This window comes from Mustela erminea, chromosome 6 (genome assembly GCF_009829155.1).
Source record: "Mustela erminea isolate mMusErm1 chromosome 6, mMusErm1.Pri, whole genome shotgun sequence".
NCBI lineage: Eukaryota > Metazoa > Chordata > Mammalia > Carnivora > Mustelidae > Mustela > Mustela erminea.
Genome location: NC_045619.1, coordinates 48,049,901 through 48,068,003, shown reverse-complemented (window position 1 = coordinate 48,068,003; position 18,103 = coordinate 48,049,901). Strand labels below are relative to the sequence as shown.

Below are 18,103 nucleotides of genomic sequence, written 5' to 3'. Positions count from 1 at the left end.
AATACTCCCATACGGGTAACTGGATCAGAGTAGACCCAAGTTCAACCATGTACCCACAGAGGGGGAGGGGGAGGGTCATTTCTTTTTTGTCGATCACACAACACAAAAAGGATTCATCAGCATACATTTCTTCATAAATTACATTCTAAAACACACACAGAATGATACTTTTAAAAAATTATTCACAAACCATTCATAAATACACTAGGTAAGCTAAGTACACTCATCTGGAGAATAATGGCTAACATTTAGTGAGCGTTCACTAGGCCTGGGTACCATCTGAAGAGCTTGTCATGGCAGTGACTCCCCATGTCTTACAGACGAGAAGACAGTCCCTGAGGGTGAGTGACATGCCAGTGAGTGTAGAGCCCAGCACAGGCCGCCATGCTCCAGGCCCTGTGCTCCTGCCCAGGACTCGGAGCTGCTTCGGGGATAAAAGGAAGGGGGCCCGGCCGGCTCTCAGGAGAGAAGAGATCCATGCCCCCCTCCCAGTTCTCACCTCTGGAGACCCTATTTTCAGAGGGTTATAAACTTATTTCATATTTCCCAGATGCAAAACTTTTCATATTTTAAAATCCGAATTATCGATCTTAAACTTGATGACTGAAAAACACCGTTGTCATTAGATTGTCCAGAAACATTTTCTTTCCTTCCTTGGTGGTACAGTGTATTTTATAATCTGTGGCATCTTGGATTTGATGAAATAGGGTAACTTTGAAGGAAGTTACCTCGTATCCAGCTGGAGAAGCATTTTTGTTCAGTTTCCAAAGTGGCTTTAAAAATCATGATAGCTCATGTACAAGTTCAGCTTATTTTACAAACCAGATGGCCTGGTAATATTTGGATCCCACTGGCGCATGGCCATAGTAGCCGGATTAGCAGCTGCCCCTGGTTGATATGACAGAGCGTTACACTTCTCCAGGGTCTCTCTACTCCCGATTGTATCCTGGCCTTCCACCTCCGTGGCACACTGTACCTTTTCTATAAATCTCTCTGTTTTATTCTAATTACACTGCCACCACAATTACTTAGTTGCACGTTGCTCTTTCCTATTAAGCCTGAGGGTAGGGGCTGTGTCCTGGCAACTTTCCTGGCGTAGTTCCTGGCTCACATAGGTAAACGCTGAGCAAGTATCTGAGCAGCTCTTGGGCAGTCACCGCACCCCCCTATCCCCCTGCTTCTGCGACATTAGCTGACAGAGACATGACAGAAGGGACAGCATCATGCGTAACAAACTTTGACAACTGCTGGGGTCTACAAAAGCCAGCTGGCATCTCTGGAGGCAGGCGAGAAGGAGAATGCTAGAAGGGAAGAGACACTTACCTTTGAGTGGATACCAAGAGTAGCCATTTGTGATTCCATTAGGAAAGTTCATTTTGTTTTTACACTGGTCTCCTTTCTTCATGGTGGGATTTCTAGAAGCGTAGGTATGTGCAAGGTATTGGAAAACATCGTCATCAGGGGTTAAGCTACGGGAGTGTGATGTCCCTGTCGCTGTGTGTGAAAGACAAAGCAAGACCTTTCTGTTGGTGTCAGAGTACGAGCACTTGGAAATGCATCGGGTGCCGTGTCAGCAAACACGCCATCGCTTCACCTGCAGAAACCCTGCTTTCCCCGAGGGCCCTCCACCCACTCCCATGAGTGCTCCTCGTTTGTCATGAACACAGAGTGGTACCACACAAAATAAACCAGATGCGTATTCCAACTCCTCCTGTATCAGCTTCCAAGTTAGATATCCTCTCAGTCCCTCTCGCTAATTTCTCAAGGCTGGTGAACTCTCCTTGCATACTGTAGGGGTTAAAAATGGCTCTGCTCTCATTTTAAATCCTCATCCCAGAGTTGTAAAAGGAGTCAAATGACTGCTCCTAGGATTAGCAAAGAAGGGTACGTTCTGGTTTTATTTTGTTTCTGGCCTTTTGCCTATGTGGGGTATTCCAACCCAATTTTACTATCTTCCCGGTGACCCCCCAGTAACCCTGTGGGTCGTCAGGTCAGCCACACTGCCCACCTGCGGTTTATAAACGGTAGGACGGGTGGCTCAGAGGTGAGCAAACGCCACCCCTGGCAGCGAAGACAAGAAGGCACACTCCTCCCCACCAGAGGTCGGCTTTGCAGCCCCACTTGGAACTCAGGAGGCCAGGCCGGCCATTGTCTGCTCACCTGGAACACCATTGTCAAACGGGTAGCTGGCCACCAGGGCACCGCCGTGGAGGTTTGCAGAGAGGACAAACGTCTCTGTCTTCAGCCACTCCATGACGGCCACAGTTTCAGGCTGCCTTGATACATTGTTAAATTCAAAAGCATCGGGGAAATTTCTGTTCAGGTCATAGAAGTTAGTATTCTCCCTTTAAAAGAAAGAATATTTTAGGGTTTCCTGATGGTATGTGAGGGAGTGGATTCGTGCCACGTGTATCACTTTGGTGTGTGCCCCAAGTGTTCTTCCAGATGTGAACACAGGGAAGGTAGACACTGTCCCAGGAGCCTCGGGGGGGCCACACGTGGCATTCACGCACTCTGCAGCCCCTCTGTGTGACCTGCTTTCGCCAGCGGGATAGTAGCCGCTGTGCGGTAAGCAGGGCTATGATAAGTGTTTTGCATTTGGGGGCTTTTGCTCTTGGAACACTCTCTTTGGGAAGCCTGAGCCTCTGGGCTAGCCCTGTGGAGAGTCTGCCTGGGGAAATGAGGAACCCAGATGACAGCCAGAATTGAGACTCCAGCCATGTGCCAGGACCCAGCTGAGGCTCCAGACAGGATGGTACAGAGATTGGCCAGCCTTGCTCTGGCTTGTCTAAATTCCTAACTTACAGAATTGAGAGTAAATAAAAAGGATTTAATTCCCTCAATTTAGGGATGTTTTGTTGCATGGCAACTGGTGACAGAAACATGCTACTTTATACAAATGTATTTCTGGAAAATGGGCTGGCCATGTTTAAATACACTAGAAAAACCTAAAGTTGAAGGGAATCCAGTGGTGAGATTTTATATTTTTTTTATAAAAGCAAACAAATGTTTGGACAAATATAAATGTATACTAGACATTTGAGAAATTCTAAACTTCCTGAGGCAGATTGCAACAAAATAAACTGTTTAAATCAGAAATATTATAAGACTCCCTGTTCTTTTTCTAAAGACTTATTTACTTATTTTAGAGAGAGAGCGAGCATAAACAGGGGGAAGGGCAGAGAGAGAGAGCAGCAGACTCCCCACTGAGCACGGAGCCCAACAGAGAGTTCGCAGAGCTCGATCTCACGACCCCGAGACCATGACCTGAGCTAAAATCGAGTCAGGCACTTAACTGAATGAGCCAGCCAGGCGCCCTGACTCCCTCCTCATTTTTCGGTTAGTTCTTGTACTGGCTTAATAAACCAACTGGTAATTACTGAGGGCTTAGCTAGGCACTGGAGATTTCACAGTGAGCAACAGGAGCAACAGAATTCCTGCCCCCAGGTAGCGAACAGATTCATGTGGAGAGAGACATTGAACAAGAAATCAGACCTTAAAATTTGTGCTACGAGGGTGAAGTGGCAGGTGCTATGACCCAAGGGCCCAATAGAGGACAGGTCAGGGAGGGAGTCTTTGAGCAAACACTGTTTAGCAGTGAGAGGGGTGAGGAGTGGGAAAGGAGGTCTGCGCCTGAGACGAGAAAGAACCAGGTCGGTCCAGGAGATGAAGGAGACTCCAAGCGGCCGGGGAGTGGTGAGCGAGGGCGAGCGCAGGGTGGGCCCAGGAGTACAGCGTCTTCTTGGGGATTTTACTTTTCATCTTCAAAGCAGTGGCAGCCTGGTGTTTTCAGCATGGCAATGACATGACCCAGGCCGAGCTGGTTCACTGTCGAGGCCATGGGGTGCTGTCTGGGGGGGGCCTTGTTCTAAATGGACCAGCCCATCCTTACCTTCCATTACTGTAAAAACAGTCGGGCTTTATGACCGCTTCAAAGCCGTCTGGGTTCATGGAAGGCATGAAGTGTATCCGGGTGCTGTTGATTAAATTTGTGATTTCCAAGTCTTTTCCATCGTTGGTTACAAGATGTTCAATTAAATGGAGTAGCAGCTCCCGCCCCACAGTCTGTATGTGTTAAAGACAAAATGGGATAGTATTAGGTCAGAGGAAAATAGTCCCTAAAGCCCAAATTCCCCAGTGAGGGATTCTACTACAGTTTGGTATTTGAAACCAAGTCCAGCTGTGATACCATGTGGTGGCTCTGCAAGTGGCAATTAGTCACAGGGGGTGCTGAAAACTGTTAGCAAAAATTAAAAAAAAAAAAAAAATAAAAAAAAAATGTACCTGTCTGTAAAGAATTTACTTTTTACAAAATGAATTAGGTGGGATAAAGGTTACGCTTACGACGTTTCCAATTTGTTTCCCTTCCAAAACACTTCCTGGAGTGGAAGGGCAGAGGTGGTGTTCAGGAGGGCGGTGCAGACACACGCCGTGGTGTGTGTCTCGGCCAACAGCAGGGTGACAACCGCTGCATCAGACACGGTAGACAAATGTAGATTTTAATAGGGAACAATTCAGGTTTGTAACAAGCATAGCTTAAGTAGGTTTCAGACTTTAATATCCCCCTATTTCCAAACTCCCCTCTTGAACACTTGTGCAATGTTCGACGTATCTGCATATTTCTGATGGCCACATTCTTGTGTTACCGAAACTAGAGTCATTCGCACATCATGCTCATAATTTTTTTTTTGCCGTATCTTCTATACTGCTGCTTTTATATTTTCTTTAAACTGGCTCACTTTTTGCTTACAGAAGAAATGAAAAACCTTTGTGTTGTTACCATTTTGCTAGATAGGTTTCTGGAGTACACTGTTAAAAAAGCCGGACTATGAGGGGCGCCTGGGGGGCTCAGTGGGTTAAAGCCTCTGCCTTCTGCTCAGGTCATGATCCCAGGGTCCTGGGATGGAGCCCCGCATCCCCGCATTGCATCAAGCTCAGCAGGGAGCCTGCTTCCCTTCCTCTCTCTCTGCCTGACTCTCTGCCTAAATAAATAACATCTTTTTTTTTTTTTTTAAAGATTTTATTTATTTATTTGACAGAGAGAGATCACAAGTAGGCAGAGAGGCAGGCAGAGAGAGAGAGGAGGAAGCAGGCTCCCTGCTGAGCAGAGAGCCCGATGTGGGACTCGATCCCCAGACCCTGAGATCATGACCTGAGCCAAAGGCAGCGGCTTAACCCACTGAGCCACCCAGGCACCCGAAATAAATAACATCTTAAAAAAAAAAAAAGCAGGACTATGAAAATAAAAAGGGTCATATCTACCTGATTATCTTATGTAGCACCAGTGACTGGGAAACTAGAGACCTACAGGAGATCTTGTTTTGTAATTCCCAATGGTGAGGACTATTTTATTATTATTTTAAAAAGTCATCCACACGTCAGCCTCATTACAGAAAGATTTGACTAGACTCGATCACGTGTCTCTATAATCCTGGGCTCAAGGAATCTGCTTCTGAGAAAGGAATGCTGGCCTCTTACCTAGGCTCAGCTGCTGCTGAGGGCCAGTCCCTGGGAAATGTGGGGCCGTGGTGATTAGGGGCTGGCTCTAGAAGCACTCATGGAGGCAGTGAGCAGGACAGGAGTTTCCAGTTACAACTCCAACCGTATGAACTCACTGCGGTGCAATGGATGAGTAATCCTCGAACGGTCATTCCTCCCGCTAGTCCCCCCACTGGCAAGGAGAGAGCCCACATTTTATGACTTTGTTATCCTAATGAACATGGAATACTTAAAATCGGGACTCAGGATATGTGGAAGATGTAAATTACATATTCACAGGTAGCCATCAATTTCAGAGTGGAAATATATTCAATTCTGACTTCACTTTTTTCCTACTTACTTCTATCTTCTTCTACTACCTTGATTTTTATTTTTAGAGTCAAAATTGTCAGCTTATGGGGCACCCAGGGGGCTCAGTGGGTTAAGCGTCTGTCTTCAGCTCAGGTCACAATCCTGTGATCAGCTTTACAAATGCTTCTCCCTTCTGCCTCCATCCTTGCTCACTCTGTCTCTCAAATAAATAAAATCTTAAAAAACAAACAAACCCACCCACAAAAAACTGTCAGCTTGAAAAAGTCCTTACAAACTAATAACCAAAAAAGTCAAGTAAGACACACACTAGGTTTCCAGTTGTCTGTTTTAGGAGCTCAAGCACTCTGGAAGCAACCTCATGAGCTACGTGCTGGCCAGTGGAAGGGCCTTGGTGAGTCTCGTCTGTGAAAAGCAGGTTTCCATGTGAAAAGCTGGTTTCCGTGTGGAAAGCTGGTTTCCGTGTGGAAAGCTTGTTTCCATGTGGCAATTTAAGGAGAGTTCTGCCCGGGGGTGGGTGAGGAGGAGAAGCTTAGAGAAAGGGAGGAGGCCGTGACCAGGAGTCACTTGTAGCTCCTGAAATTTCTAAATGTCAGTTGTGCCTGTCAGATAGTTGGTTCAGTTAGAGGGACGAATCAGGACCAACCCGAGGCCCATCTGAGTGCCCAGGCAAGGACAGAGAAGCCATGTCAGAGTCCTCATGTGGATCAAGATGTGACTTTCCCTCAACTTTCTCAACTGAACAATCTCAAGCACGCCACAACTCAAGACGGGAGCTGGCCAAGACATTCGCCCAACTCAAAGCAAATGAAAAGAGGAGTTGAGGAGCTACGGGTAGGCCACAGAACGAGACTGAGGCCGGAGCAGAATCGGAAATGTTCATGTTTATCATTAACAGAGGGCAGGGGCTCGGGGAGATCAGTGTTCCTACCAAGGGCTTAGAAGTAGAAGATTGTAGTAACAGCTAAAAACTATGTATTTTCAATGATTACGATTTCCAAATTTTCCCTCATTTTTTTCTTGACTTTGGAAGAATCTTCTGATAATTCCTTATTTTGAGAAAATATTTATCAAGTTCACTGGTTACTTGAGTTTCACTTCGGTTTTATCCTAAGTAAAATGAAATCTCATACTTATTTAAAGGGTAACATAGAATATGATACCCACTTTATTTTGTATCCTTTTAATCCTTCTCATTCTCTTACTACAGAAAATCCACAGATTTCTAGAATGATGTTTGGCAAATATTAATGATGGTTATTTCTGAGTGATAGTATTCTGAATGATTTTTACTCCTTTTATTTTTATGGCATCAATTTTTAAAGAAAACCTTTATTATTTTTACAAAACCAATAAAATCATGATTCTTTCAAGTAAACAAATGTAAAGCTGAGGCATATTCTGTTTTGTCTCCATATTCCAAAACAAATCATTAAGTCCTTAACTACAGAGGATAAGTAAAAAAAACCTTGGAAATACCAATAAAGAGTCCAGTAACTTAAAAAATGCTGAGGTTAAACAGCTAAAATTTCAGGGAGTTAAAGCCCTCTCTTTTTGTTGGGCTATATTTTGCTGCCTTCCTAACAGCAGATTTATGCCAAATATTATTCAAATTAATTCTTCCCAACCTTAATATAAATGTTTCAAGCACTCATTCATGTTTTATGCATAAACCTCTCTTCTTTAAAATTAAGTCTTTGAATCTGAAATCTTAGAGAGTCCAGATTTTAAAAAAAGAACACGGTCAAAGCAATCCCAATAGCTTAATCAGCTTTCCATTTAGCACGCTCACTTCCTCTCTGTGAGGGTGTAGACTTTATACGAGAATCCGTCCTGAAGAGACTGAAAGACTGGATGAACGCACCAGTTTTGGGAGCCTTTCACCAAAAGGCTCCAGTTAAAATCTGCCAGTTAAAATGGCAAAACCCAGAAAGCAGAAAATAAATTCTCCATCAGTTTGAGTTTATATTCAAGGCGGAATTTGCTAGAGATAAAAATGAGTGTTCTAGCTCTTCAAAGAATGTTTTTTAACAGTGAAAAAAAATTTTTGAAGAATCTACAATCTAGGTAACTTAGAGAGAAAAAAAAAAGCCCAGCTATTCCAATGATGGAATCTGTTTCTAAAAATGCTACACTATAATGCAGCTTCTCAGTGAAAAAAAAGCCTATGAGCTCTGGGACTCCCCAAATGGTTATCGATTTAATTCATACATCTGATTTCCTCGTTAAATCCTTCTTCAAATATCAGCCTAAATATTACATTATCTAGCAGACTTTTCCCTGGGTTCCCAAAGTCTGGATTCATGATCTGCACATGTGGCCCCAGAACTCTGCATGCTTGTGTTTCTCCTAATACCACCCACATAAACTACAATGGCCTGACTAACCCTTACTGACCTTGACTGACTACCCCAACCCCCACTTCATCTTCTAAGCCTAGAGGGCAGGGATCCTAATAGGCTTTTTCTGTAGAGCTGGTATCTTGCCCTGCTCTGGAGATATAATGTACTCAATAAATGATTGCTCAATACTGCTGACAAATCCATCACAAGGTCAAGACTATTCTAAGGAAGAAATTTGGGGCACCTGGGTGGCTCAATGGGTTAAGTCTCTGCCTTTGATTCGGGTCATGGTCTCAGGGTCCTGGGATTGAGCCCCGCATCAGGCTCTCTGCTCAGAAGGGAGCCTGCTTCCCCCCTCTCTCTGCTTGCTTCTCTGCCTGCTTGTGATTTCTCTCTCTGTCAAATAAATAAATAAAATCTTTAAAAAAAGGGGCACATGGGTGGCTCAATGGGTTAAAGCCTCTGCTTTCGGCTCAAGTCCTGATCCCAGAGTCCTGGGATGGAGCCCCGCATCAGGTTCTCTGCTCAGTGGAAAGCCTGCTTCCTCCTACCTCTCTCTCTGCCTACTTGTGACCTCTGTCAAATAAATAAAAAAAAATCTTTAAAAAAAGAAAAACTTAAAAAAAAAAGGAAGACATTTCTGAAAACAAGAGGACTTAAGCTGCTTAATGAGGGCAGATGTACAAATGATCAAGTTATTTCCTTTGAACCATTTTCAACATTGAACCATTTTTCCAGGGCCAAGGACTCAGGATATCTGGTCACCCTAGCCCAGCCTTTACCAAAAGTGGAGATGAAGAGAAAAAGCACAATTACAGGAGAAATAATACATGTTTAAAAAGAATCAGATACCTCTTCTGAAATAAAGATTAATTCTACCTCCAAAAGGAAAAAAAAATGCTTTAAAGCCATACTGCATGACTGAGGACATTTTGCTATCATCTTGTATAATGGTAGAAAAAAGAACTTGGCAAATGGCATCTGGAAGGACAAGCTTTAATTTTTTTTTTTTTTAAAGTACATTTGGAAACTGTACTGCATGTTGACTACACATCTCAGATTTTCCAACACAGGCAAAATTCAGATACTATGTCTTAGTGTTCATATAAACCATTAAAATACCCTCTAAATACAAACATCTAAGCATACAAACTACATCTCATAAATAGTCTCTTATGTGCCTAAGAAGGTGTGTGAAAATAATTATCCATTATCCTTTGTTTTTAGGTTGAAAAATATGGTCCCTATTATCCAGGGAGTCAGGATCGGTGTGGGGAGGGGATGGTAGGGAGCCTCATTCCGCGTGTGCTGGCATCACCCCTTCCATGCAGAAGCCCTCACCAGATTTCAGCTATGTCTGTGCAGGCGACTAGGAGCCTGCATAAGTCAAAACTAGGATCAGGGCTTCTACAAGGCAACGTGTCCCTGTTGCGCACGCAGAGGGCTCAGATAAATGAGAAAAACACCTGCTAGTCTTAGAAAATGAGAAAGACAGAAACTCAGAAACACTTCTTTCACATTCTGAAAAGAGCATAAACACCAGGTGGCAAAGGCTTGTCAAAGGGCGCTGTTAGCTACCCTGCCTGACTCCACAGCTATCAAGGAGGGGGAGGCAGGGAGCACAAAGAAGAAAGGGACAGAGAGGGATTAGGGTTTCTTTTTTTTTTTTTTTTTTTTTGACCTTCGAACTTTTTATTAGTCTCCTGCTCCCCAAAGTGTACCCTGCTTCTGCTCCCTCAATGCCTCAGAACTTTGGTGTCATTGGTCTCAGACACGACCTTGCCGTCCACAATCCTGCGGGTAGTGGTTTTCTGGATGGTTTGCATGGAGCTGCTGCTGTCCAGGGCATCACTGAGATTGAAGTCCTCCCCATCTTCCAGCAGGCGACGGTAGGTAGCGATCTCAGTCTCCAGCTTGATCTTGACATTCAACAGGGCTTTGTACTCCTGGGCCTGGCGCTGCCCCTCTGCCCGGGTCTGGGACAGTTCAGACTCCAGGTGCAGCAGGACCCCGTTGAGCTGCTCCATATGCATGGCGTAGTGGGTTTCGACCTCCCTGAGGCTGTTCTCTAACCTGGCCTTCAGGTTTCTCATCGAATCCAGGTTGATCTCCAAGGACTGGGCGGTACGTCTCAGCTCTGTGAGGGTCATCTCAGCCTCTCCTATCTCTGAGGTCTGTGTGGTGATCACTGTGGTGCTTTCCTCAATCTGCTGGGACCAGTATTTGTCCAGCTCCTCTCGGTTCTTCCGAGCCAGCTCATCATACTGGGCCCAGATGTCTGCCATGATCTTGCTGAGGTCCTGAGACTTGGGGGCATCCAACTCCACGGTCAACCCGGAGTTGGCAATTTGGTTCTGTAGACCCTTTACTTCCTCCTCATGGTTCTTCTTCATAAAGAGCAACTCCTCCTTGAGAGCCTCAATCTCTGTCTCCAGCTGCAGCCTAGTGACATTGGTGTCATCGATGACCTTGCGGAGCCCGTGGATGTCACTCTCCACGGACTGGCGCATGGCCAGTTCCGTCTCATACTTGACTCTGAAGTTATCAGCAGCAAGACGGGCATTGTCAATCTGCAGAACGATGCGGGCATTGTCCACAGAACTTGCAAAAATCTGAGACCTCAACTCCTCGATGGTCTTGAAGTAATGCCCCCAGTCTCTGACCTGGGGTCCCTTCTTCTCCAGGTGTTCCCGGATTCTCACCTCCAGTCTCTGATTATCTGCCTCCAGGCTCCTCACCCTCTCCAGGTAGGAGGCCAGGCGGTCATTCAGGTCTTGCATGGTCTCCTTCTCGCCCTGCATGCCCCCTATGCCGGCCAGACCCCTGGCCATCCCGGCGGCCAACCCCGTGGCCAGGCCCCCGGACCCCCAGCCGCCCCGGAAGCTGGTGGAGCAGGATACGGAGATCCGGGAGCCTGAACCTCCGGCGCCTGCATAGACGCTGGCCGCGCTGCTGACAGGCCGGACCCGGTGGCTGGGCGACTGCATGGAGCCCAGGGACCGATAGTTGGAAGAGAAGGTGGAGTGGGTGGTGAAGCTCATGCTGTTCGGAGAGTAAGATGAGAGGCCAGGACTCGGGCTCGGGCCAGGACGGGGTTAGGGTTTCTATACAGCATTACATAAGAGCTTGTCACTCTTTTACATGTTGAATGACACCAACTCTTCTCATCAAGGGGCACTGTTAGGTGTCCATTCAAACAGATCATAGATGTACACGTCAAAATATAAAGAGTGCAAACAGAACACTTAGAAGGCAGCAGAGAGAGTCAAGGAGGCAGACCCATAGCTGGGTGAGGCCTGGTGCTTGGGCTCGGACTCAGACAGCCTACCACCAAGCACACTCTCCACCAAGAACTTAGTGTAGCCCACGCTCATTACTGTTGGCTCGTGTTATCATGAGCTTGGAAAGCACCGTGGAGAAGGTAACTTGCCAGTCTGACCAACGAGGCACAGTGAGCCGGTGTTGTTGGAAGGATGTGAGCCAACAACAGGGTGTTGGGAGACAAGAAAAATATTGTACAAGAGGAGGGGTAACATCACTTCTTTTATAACAATACTTGCCTACAAAGGGGCCATTTTAAGTTGACTTTACTACCTGAAGTCTGCTTTTCTGCAACCCTTAGCATCAGCCAAATTAATCCATCTTCATGATTCCTAAGGGTTTATTAGCCAAAAAATGTTTCACCTAAATACAGCAAACCTTTACATTTCTCTTCCATTTGGAAGGAAACAGGGACTAGAGGCACAAATTCAATGATACCTTATGGGAGGAAGCAAAAAATCCAGAATGTGGGACATTCTGCAGGACAGATAACTGATTAGGTTTCTATGAAGTCTAGAGTCATGAAAAGATCCTTAAATGCTAGAGTAAAAGATCCAGGCGAATGGACCACGTGTGTTGTGTGGTTCTGGACTGGATCCTGATGTAGACAGTCTGGGGGACATTGGAGAAACCAGAAAGTGGGGTAGAAATGTAAAGATAGGATAAACTCTTATTGGAAGGGTAGCTAATATTAACTTAATTAAATGTTACAAATAGCAAATCAGCATAGCTCATTTAATAGACGTGCACACATGCACACAAAAACATCTAGAAGGAGAAATAGAAATTAGCTACTTATTTTTGGAAGGTCAATATACAATGTTGGTGGTGGTGGTGATTTATGTTTTTTCTGAGATGCTCATGATTGATTTTATAATAACAACAGATCATTTTTAATTTAGAAAAGACTGGATTCTGAAACAAGGTATAAGAACATAAGATAAAAAGCCATGGGGTTAGGGCGCCTGGGTGGCTCAGTGGGTTAAGCCGCTGCCTTTGGCTCAGGTCATGATCTCAGGGTCCTGGGATCGAGTCCCGCATCGGGTTCTCTGCTCCGCGGGGAGCCTGCTTCCTCCTCTCTCTCTCTCTGCCTGCCTCTCTGCCTACTTGTGATCTCTCTGTGTCAAATGAATAAATAAAATCTTTAAAAAAAAAAAAAAAGCCATGGGGTTAAATAGCAGGTAGGATCAGTGGAACAGGGTCTTCCTAATGCGGCTGAAACTCACTGCCATCTAGCTGTATGCTAAGTGTGGGAAACACATACGCCTATGTGGGGTGGGGTCCAGGTATGAGGGGAAACATTCTAAAAAGAGTGTGATCACTTCTGTCTACCGGGCCACACTCTGTGCATATATGTCCCCGGGGGGATTCCCCACACGAGGCCCACAGACTCCTAGAAGATCCATAATCCTGAGGTCAGCACCCAAAATCTGCAGTAGAATAGCAAGGCAACCATCTAACGAAGGTGAAAACCAGTACCCTAAAACGTTAGCTGTATAGCCTTTTATAGTGAGTTCTCAAAATGCTTTTTCAATTCCAAAAGATCTGAGAGCGGAAGGTGGCTAGGTAGTTGGACCCTCTACTCCAACAGACTCGTCTGTGTGAAGCCATCACTGTCCCCAGCTTCTCGCAGCACCAGGAGGGCAGAAGGTACAAGATCTCACATTCAGGGTAAGTTCCTCAGTGGCCCATGAGCCCAGACACTGCCACCAGCTGGGACACACGTGGGATCACGTCCCTGCCCCAAGGCACAGCGGGACTTTCTCCCTTCTCGACCTCAGTCCTGAGCATTCCTCAAAGACTCAGGGTGAACGACAGCCCCAGTTTGATGGGGATGCCTTAACTACCTGGACAGCAAGAGGCCAGAAGTCTGGGAAGGCACATGTTAGGAAGAAGCCAACTTGGAAGTGAGTGAGGGAAAGGACTCTGGCTTGTCCTTCAAAGTTTCAGCTTGGAGGACTATCTCTGAGCAGCACACTGCAACCTGTGAAGTGCCAGGCACTCAACAAATAGAATCCTGCACTTAACACGTGCTCTCGGCCTCCTACTGAAGCTGGACTCCGCAGGCCTAGATCCACAGACGACACAGCGAGGGGCACGTCCGGGCTGCCTTCCGTGGCCAACAGCTGTCTTACCACAACACCAGGCAGACTCGAGTCTGACAGGCTCAGCCCGGCCACACTCAGGAAAGTCATGTGGGGACTGACCCTCCCTCTGCTCACAAATCAGGCCCCCCGACCTACACCTTCCTTAGAGGCGAGCGTCTGCATCCTCCTTCCGCTGCGAGAAGCAGCCCCTGCCGGCAGGCCAGGCCAGGCAGCGCATGTCCTGAGAAGAGGATCCTGCTCGCACAGAGCCTGGGTTTGGGGAGGCCGAAGCCAGGACAGGAAGGCCAGCATCGGAGAGACCCTGCCACCACCTTTGTCAACTCCCCAGGGTCCTCACAAGTCACAGGGTTGTACCGAGGGGGCTATGCCTTTATGTCGACATTCCTTGAAGGTACGCATGTTTTAGAGGGCGCTATACACGTTGCCATGTGAATTTTCTTGACTGTGATGACTGGGAACTATCTTTCCCTTCCACTCAACTGCCTAGGCCCATGAGGTCCTGGGAACAGAAAATACCACAGCGGTCACATTTCCAGAATCCATTCTAAGTGGTGTAAGGTGGTATCTCAATGTGGTTTTAATTTGAATCTCCCTGATGGCTAGTGATGATGAACATTTTTTCATGTGTCTGATAGCCATTTGTATGTCTTCATTGGAGAAGTGTCTGTTCATATCTTCTGCCCATTTTTTGATATGATTATCTGTTTTGTGTGTGTTGAGTTTGAGAAGTTCTTTATAGATCCTGGATATCAACCTTTTGTCTGTACTGTCATTTGCAAATATCTCCTCCCATTCCGTGGGTTGCCTCTTCGTTTTGTTGACTGTTTCCTTTGCTGTGCAGAAGCTTTTGATTTTGATGAAGTCCCAAAAGTTCATTTTCGCTTTTGTTTCCTTTGCCTTTGGAGACATATCTTGAAAGAAGTTGCTGTGGCTGATATCGAAGAGGTTACTGCCTATATTCTCCTCTAGAATTCTGATGGATTCTTGTCTCATGTTGAGGTCTTTTATCCATTTTGAGTTTATCTTTGTGTACGGTGTAAGAGAATGCAGAATCTTCCGAGGGAGCGTGGTAAGAGCTAGAGATGCACCCTCAAAGGCCTGACAGGAATGACTGCCAAGCAGGAGGGGTTAAGGGGGTAATGTGCACAACAAAATAAATAACATGACTTCAAACAAAATGAAACAAAATGAGAGATTATCTCTGAGAAGTTGGAAAAGAGGCGAGATGTTATTATAAAATTTAAGAGCATTTGTTGAGGAAGAGAACCTAAAGTTTGATTGCCCCAGCTTCAATATTGAAAACACGGAGTAGAAGATTATGAGAAGGTGACAAAAGCTTTCAAAAAGCCAGCTATTAGGAATTCGGACAGCTCTCTGGGATCTTCTGACTGTTTTGAGTTCAAACATAACAGAGCTCCTTAGCCGGGTCACCTTGAGGCCCACCGGGAGGGGGGACTGTCAACTTGGGATGGGTTTCGGGGACTCAGCTGGTCGTGCAAGTCTAGGGTAGCTCCGGTGACCCTCTGGGGGCACTGGCTGTGGTGGCTGCCAGGCCCGATTCCTTAAATTCTCCCAGAAGTCCTCACTGGAAGACCTTTCCAGATTTTTGGAACGATTTATATTGCTTCCGTCCTTAGCATTTATATGGAGCCCGAGAGACCTGAGGGGAAGTGTCCCTGGTGACATTTCAGATATTCGAGCCGCACACATACCTCGTCTCCGTGCATGTTGGCCACGTATTTGAACTCTGGAATCCCAATTCTGTGCTCCTTTGGGAAGCGCCCCACGACAAGAACCCACAGGTTTCTGCCTTTACAGGGAAGAAAGAGATAGCAAAGTAAGTTGTGTTTGCAAATGACAGACGAACTCTGGGAGAACGAGCAGTGAACGCAAACTGCTGCTTCTCCCACCTGACCCGCGTCTCAAGACGCCTGAAGTGTGCGAGACGTAACCCCTCGCGCTCACAATGCTTAGTTCACTTCCAGCCCCAACCCCTCCGATTTAGCACAGATATTTCACTTATTTTAGAATGTGATTTTTAAAAATTGAAGACTGATTAGGCCACATGGGTCTGCTTTTTCCAAAACACGTGTATTCTTGGCTCTGAGTTCCTAGTGCTTTATAGGAATGACCTTGCTCATTCACCCCATTATAGATACTTAAGTTATAGCTGATGGTTGACTGGGAGGGTGCCGTAATTCTCAGTTCAAAGAAAGTGAAGAAGCAACAGGGAATAAAACACGGAACTCAGAAGGGAGATGGTTTTTAAAGTAACAAATCCGGAGTCTGGTGTCAAACACCGGTATGACACGGCTCCTTGAGTGTCCTTGATCTGCATGAGTCCTGTCAAGAAAACTGCAACCAGAATCCAACCTAAGGATGCTTCAAGGAATACTTCTAAGTCCTAATCCTGCCGTGAGGAGCGTGATTTGGGCAAGGAATGGCAGGGACCAAAGATCACCGAGGATTTGCTCTGTGTAGACATTACAGTCGGTACTCGGGTACACGTTATCTCAGTAATCCCTGGTCATGACCCACAGAGATGGATTTTCAACCAAACCTTACAAATGAGAAAACTGATCTTCCAAACACTTGAGCAAGCTGCTTGTGATTACACAGCCAGTAAGAGGCTGTGATCTGAGCCCCAGACGCAAGACGTGACCTATTTGACTTCGATTCCGGGGCTCCTTCCACTAAAGAAAACGGTCCATCTCTCAGGAGGCGTGGATTCCTAATCAGTAAAACGAAGAGGTCCCTTTCAGTTCTAACAGCCACTCTTTTAGTTATCAGCCTCTCTTAATACAAAGACTTGAAAATTAGAAATTGAGGAATATGTTCAAAATCTATCACACACATATACATTCAAATACCCGTGATATCGAGCCTTCTGTGGAATTCAAGAGCCTGGGGGTGGGTATATCACAACAGCTGATGGGCTTATGGGGAGCAGGTCACCCTGGAATTTCAGATCCAGTCCCTTAAATCAGGGGTCCCACAGGCTGAGGAACTCTCAGTTGCCATGAGAAATCCAGGAAGAAACAGATACTCAGCCTGCTTTTTCACCATCCATTCTCCATTTATTGTAACAGTATTTTAGGTACATGTTTCATGAGAGGGTGATGCTTTAAATTTTGTAAACGCAGGAGGTCTCAGAAACAGCCACAAAATGCCGTTTATCTGACCGGACTAGATAGAGCAGAGTCTTCATTCACTCATATGTTCACCCAGTTAGTATGACTCCTTCCAGCCACTGAGACATGTGATCAGACGACACAGGTATAAGTTATACTCTCCACACCCGGGGAGCTTCTGATCTAGTGAGAACAGCAATGTGCAAACATATAATTGCACTAGACGGTGACATACACGGCCACAGAAGTGTATGTAAGGCACGGTTGTACATGCAGAATAAAAGAAATGGTTCATTCTTTCCAAGGAGGGAGATCATGAAAAGCTTTACAGATGACTTCTGAACGGAGTTTGGAAGAATGATTCTAAGTCTGCCATGTGGACAAGTATAATCCATCCCGTGATTTCCCATCAGAACCATTTCATTATCCAGAACTTTCTGTCCCCCAGTAGGATTTCTCAGGTCATCTGGAATTTCAATTCTACGAAGTTAACATTCTCATGTGAGCAAAGTTTTGTTTTTGTTTTTTTGTTTTTAAGGCTGGGTGTGGAGCCTACTTTAAAAAACAACAACAGGGGCACCTGCGTGGCTCAGTGGGTTAAGCATCTGCCTTCCGCTCAGGTCATGATCCCAGGGTCCTGGGATTTAGCCCCACGTCATGCTCACTGCTCAGCAGGAAGCCTATTTCTCCCTCTCCCACTCCCACTGCTTGTGTTCCCTCTCTTGCTGTGTCTCTGTAAAATAAATAAATAAAATCTTAAAAGAAAAAGCACTGCCACCACCACCAAAAACCACGAGGCTTGAACACAACACTGATACCATTACCTGAGCTGAGATCAAGAGTCAGAAGCTTAACCAATGGAACCACCCCAGTGCCCCAAGGAAGAACTTTCTCTGAACAAGCTAAAAAACCTGGTTCTTTAGGTTTCCTTCTGCAGAATGCTTTTTTTGTAGCTATTAATGCTTTTAAGGTAAAAATAATCACAGATGTGTACAGAATATGATTTAGTCCCCTCACAGGCAAGGGGGGAAATTCAATATCATCTGAACATAATACTTAACAACTGTTGTAACTGTATAACAACAGATTTGCAACAGCTGGCCTGTTACACAAGGCTAGGACCTAAGACAACAAAACCTGACATGGAGATCCAATCCTAATTGGCTTAAGGAAAGAGGGAGACCAATAAAACCTAAGTAAAGAAGCACTTTATGTGCAATTCAGTCTCAATTTTAGCATGAATGGCCCCTAAAGGAACTGCAATGAGAAAATTTACCTTGAAATACCTCAATGGCATGAACTTTGAGACTAAAAACCAACCAATAATCCTAGAAGATATTCATGCAGTACTTCCGGAATGACAAGGTTCTTGAAGGCTTTTAACCTCCCTTTC

At 45.6% G+C, this 18,103-nt stretch overlaps 2 protein-coding genes across 3 annotated transcripts in view; both read right to left on the bottom strand.

Moving 5' to 3' along the window:
• CPM (carboxypeptidase M) overlaps nucleotides 1-18,103 on the bottom strand; it is a 72,569-nt gene that overhangs the window by 12,869 nt on the left and 41,597 nt on the right. The window contains exons 3-6 of the mRNA XM_032347077.1: nucleotides 15,292-15,389; nucleotides 3,893-4,065; nucleotides 2,161-2,345; nucleotides 1,324-1,494 (exon numbers count right to left, since the gene is read on the bottom strand). Of these exons, the coding sequence (XP_032202968.1) occupies nucleotides 1,324-1,494; nucleotides 2,161-2,345; nucleotides 3,893-4,065; nucleotides 15,292-15,389 (627 nt within the window). The remainder of the gene's footprint in view (nucleotides 1-1,323; nucleotides 1,495-2,160; nucleotides 2,346-3,892; nucleotides 4,066-15,291; nucleotides 15,390-18,103) is intronic.
• Nucleotides 9,872-11,239, bottom strand: LOC116593177 (keratin, type I cytoskeletal 18-like). Of its 2 annotated transcripts, XM_032347079.1 has the most exons (2): nucleotides 11,077-11,239; nucleotides 9,872-11,013 (listed from the first exon to the last, which is right to left on the bottom strand). In XM_032347079.1, the coding sequence occupies exons 1-2, from the start codon at nucleotides 11,189-11,191 to the stop codon at nucleotides 9,887-9,889; spliced, it is 1,242 nt and encodes a 413-aa protein (XP_032202970.1). In that variant the 5' UTR covers nucleotides 11,192-11,239; the 3' UTR covers nucleotides 9,872-9,886. The 2 variants fall into 2 exon arrangements, with proteins under 2 accessions (XP_032202970.1, XP_032202969.1); XM_032347078.1 differs by having other exon boundaries at nucleotides 9,872-11,239.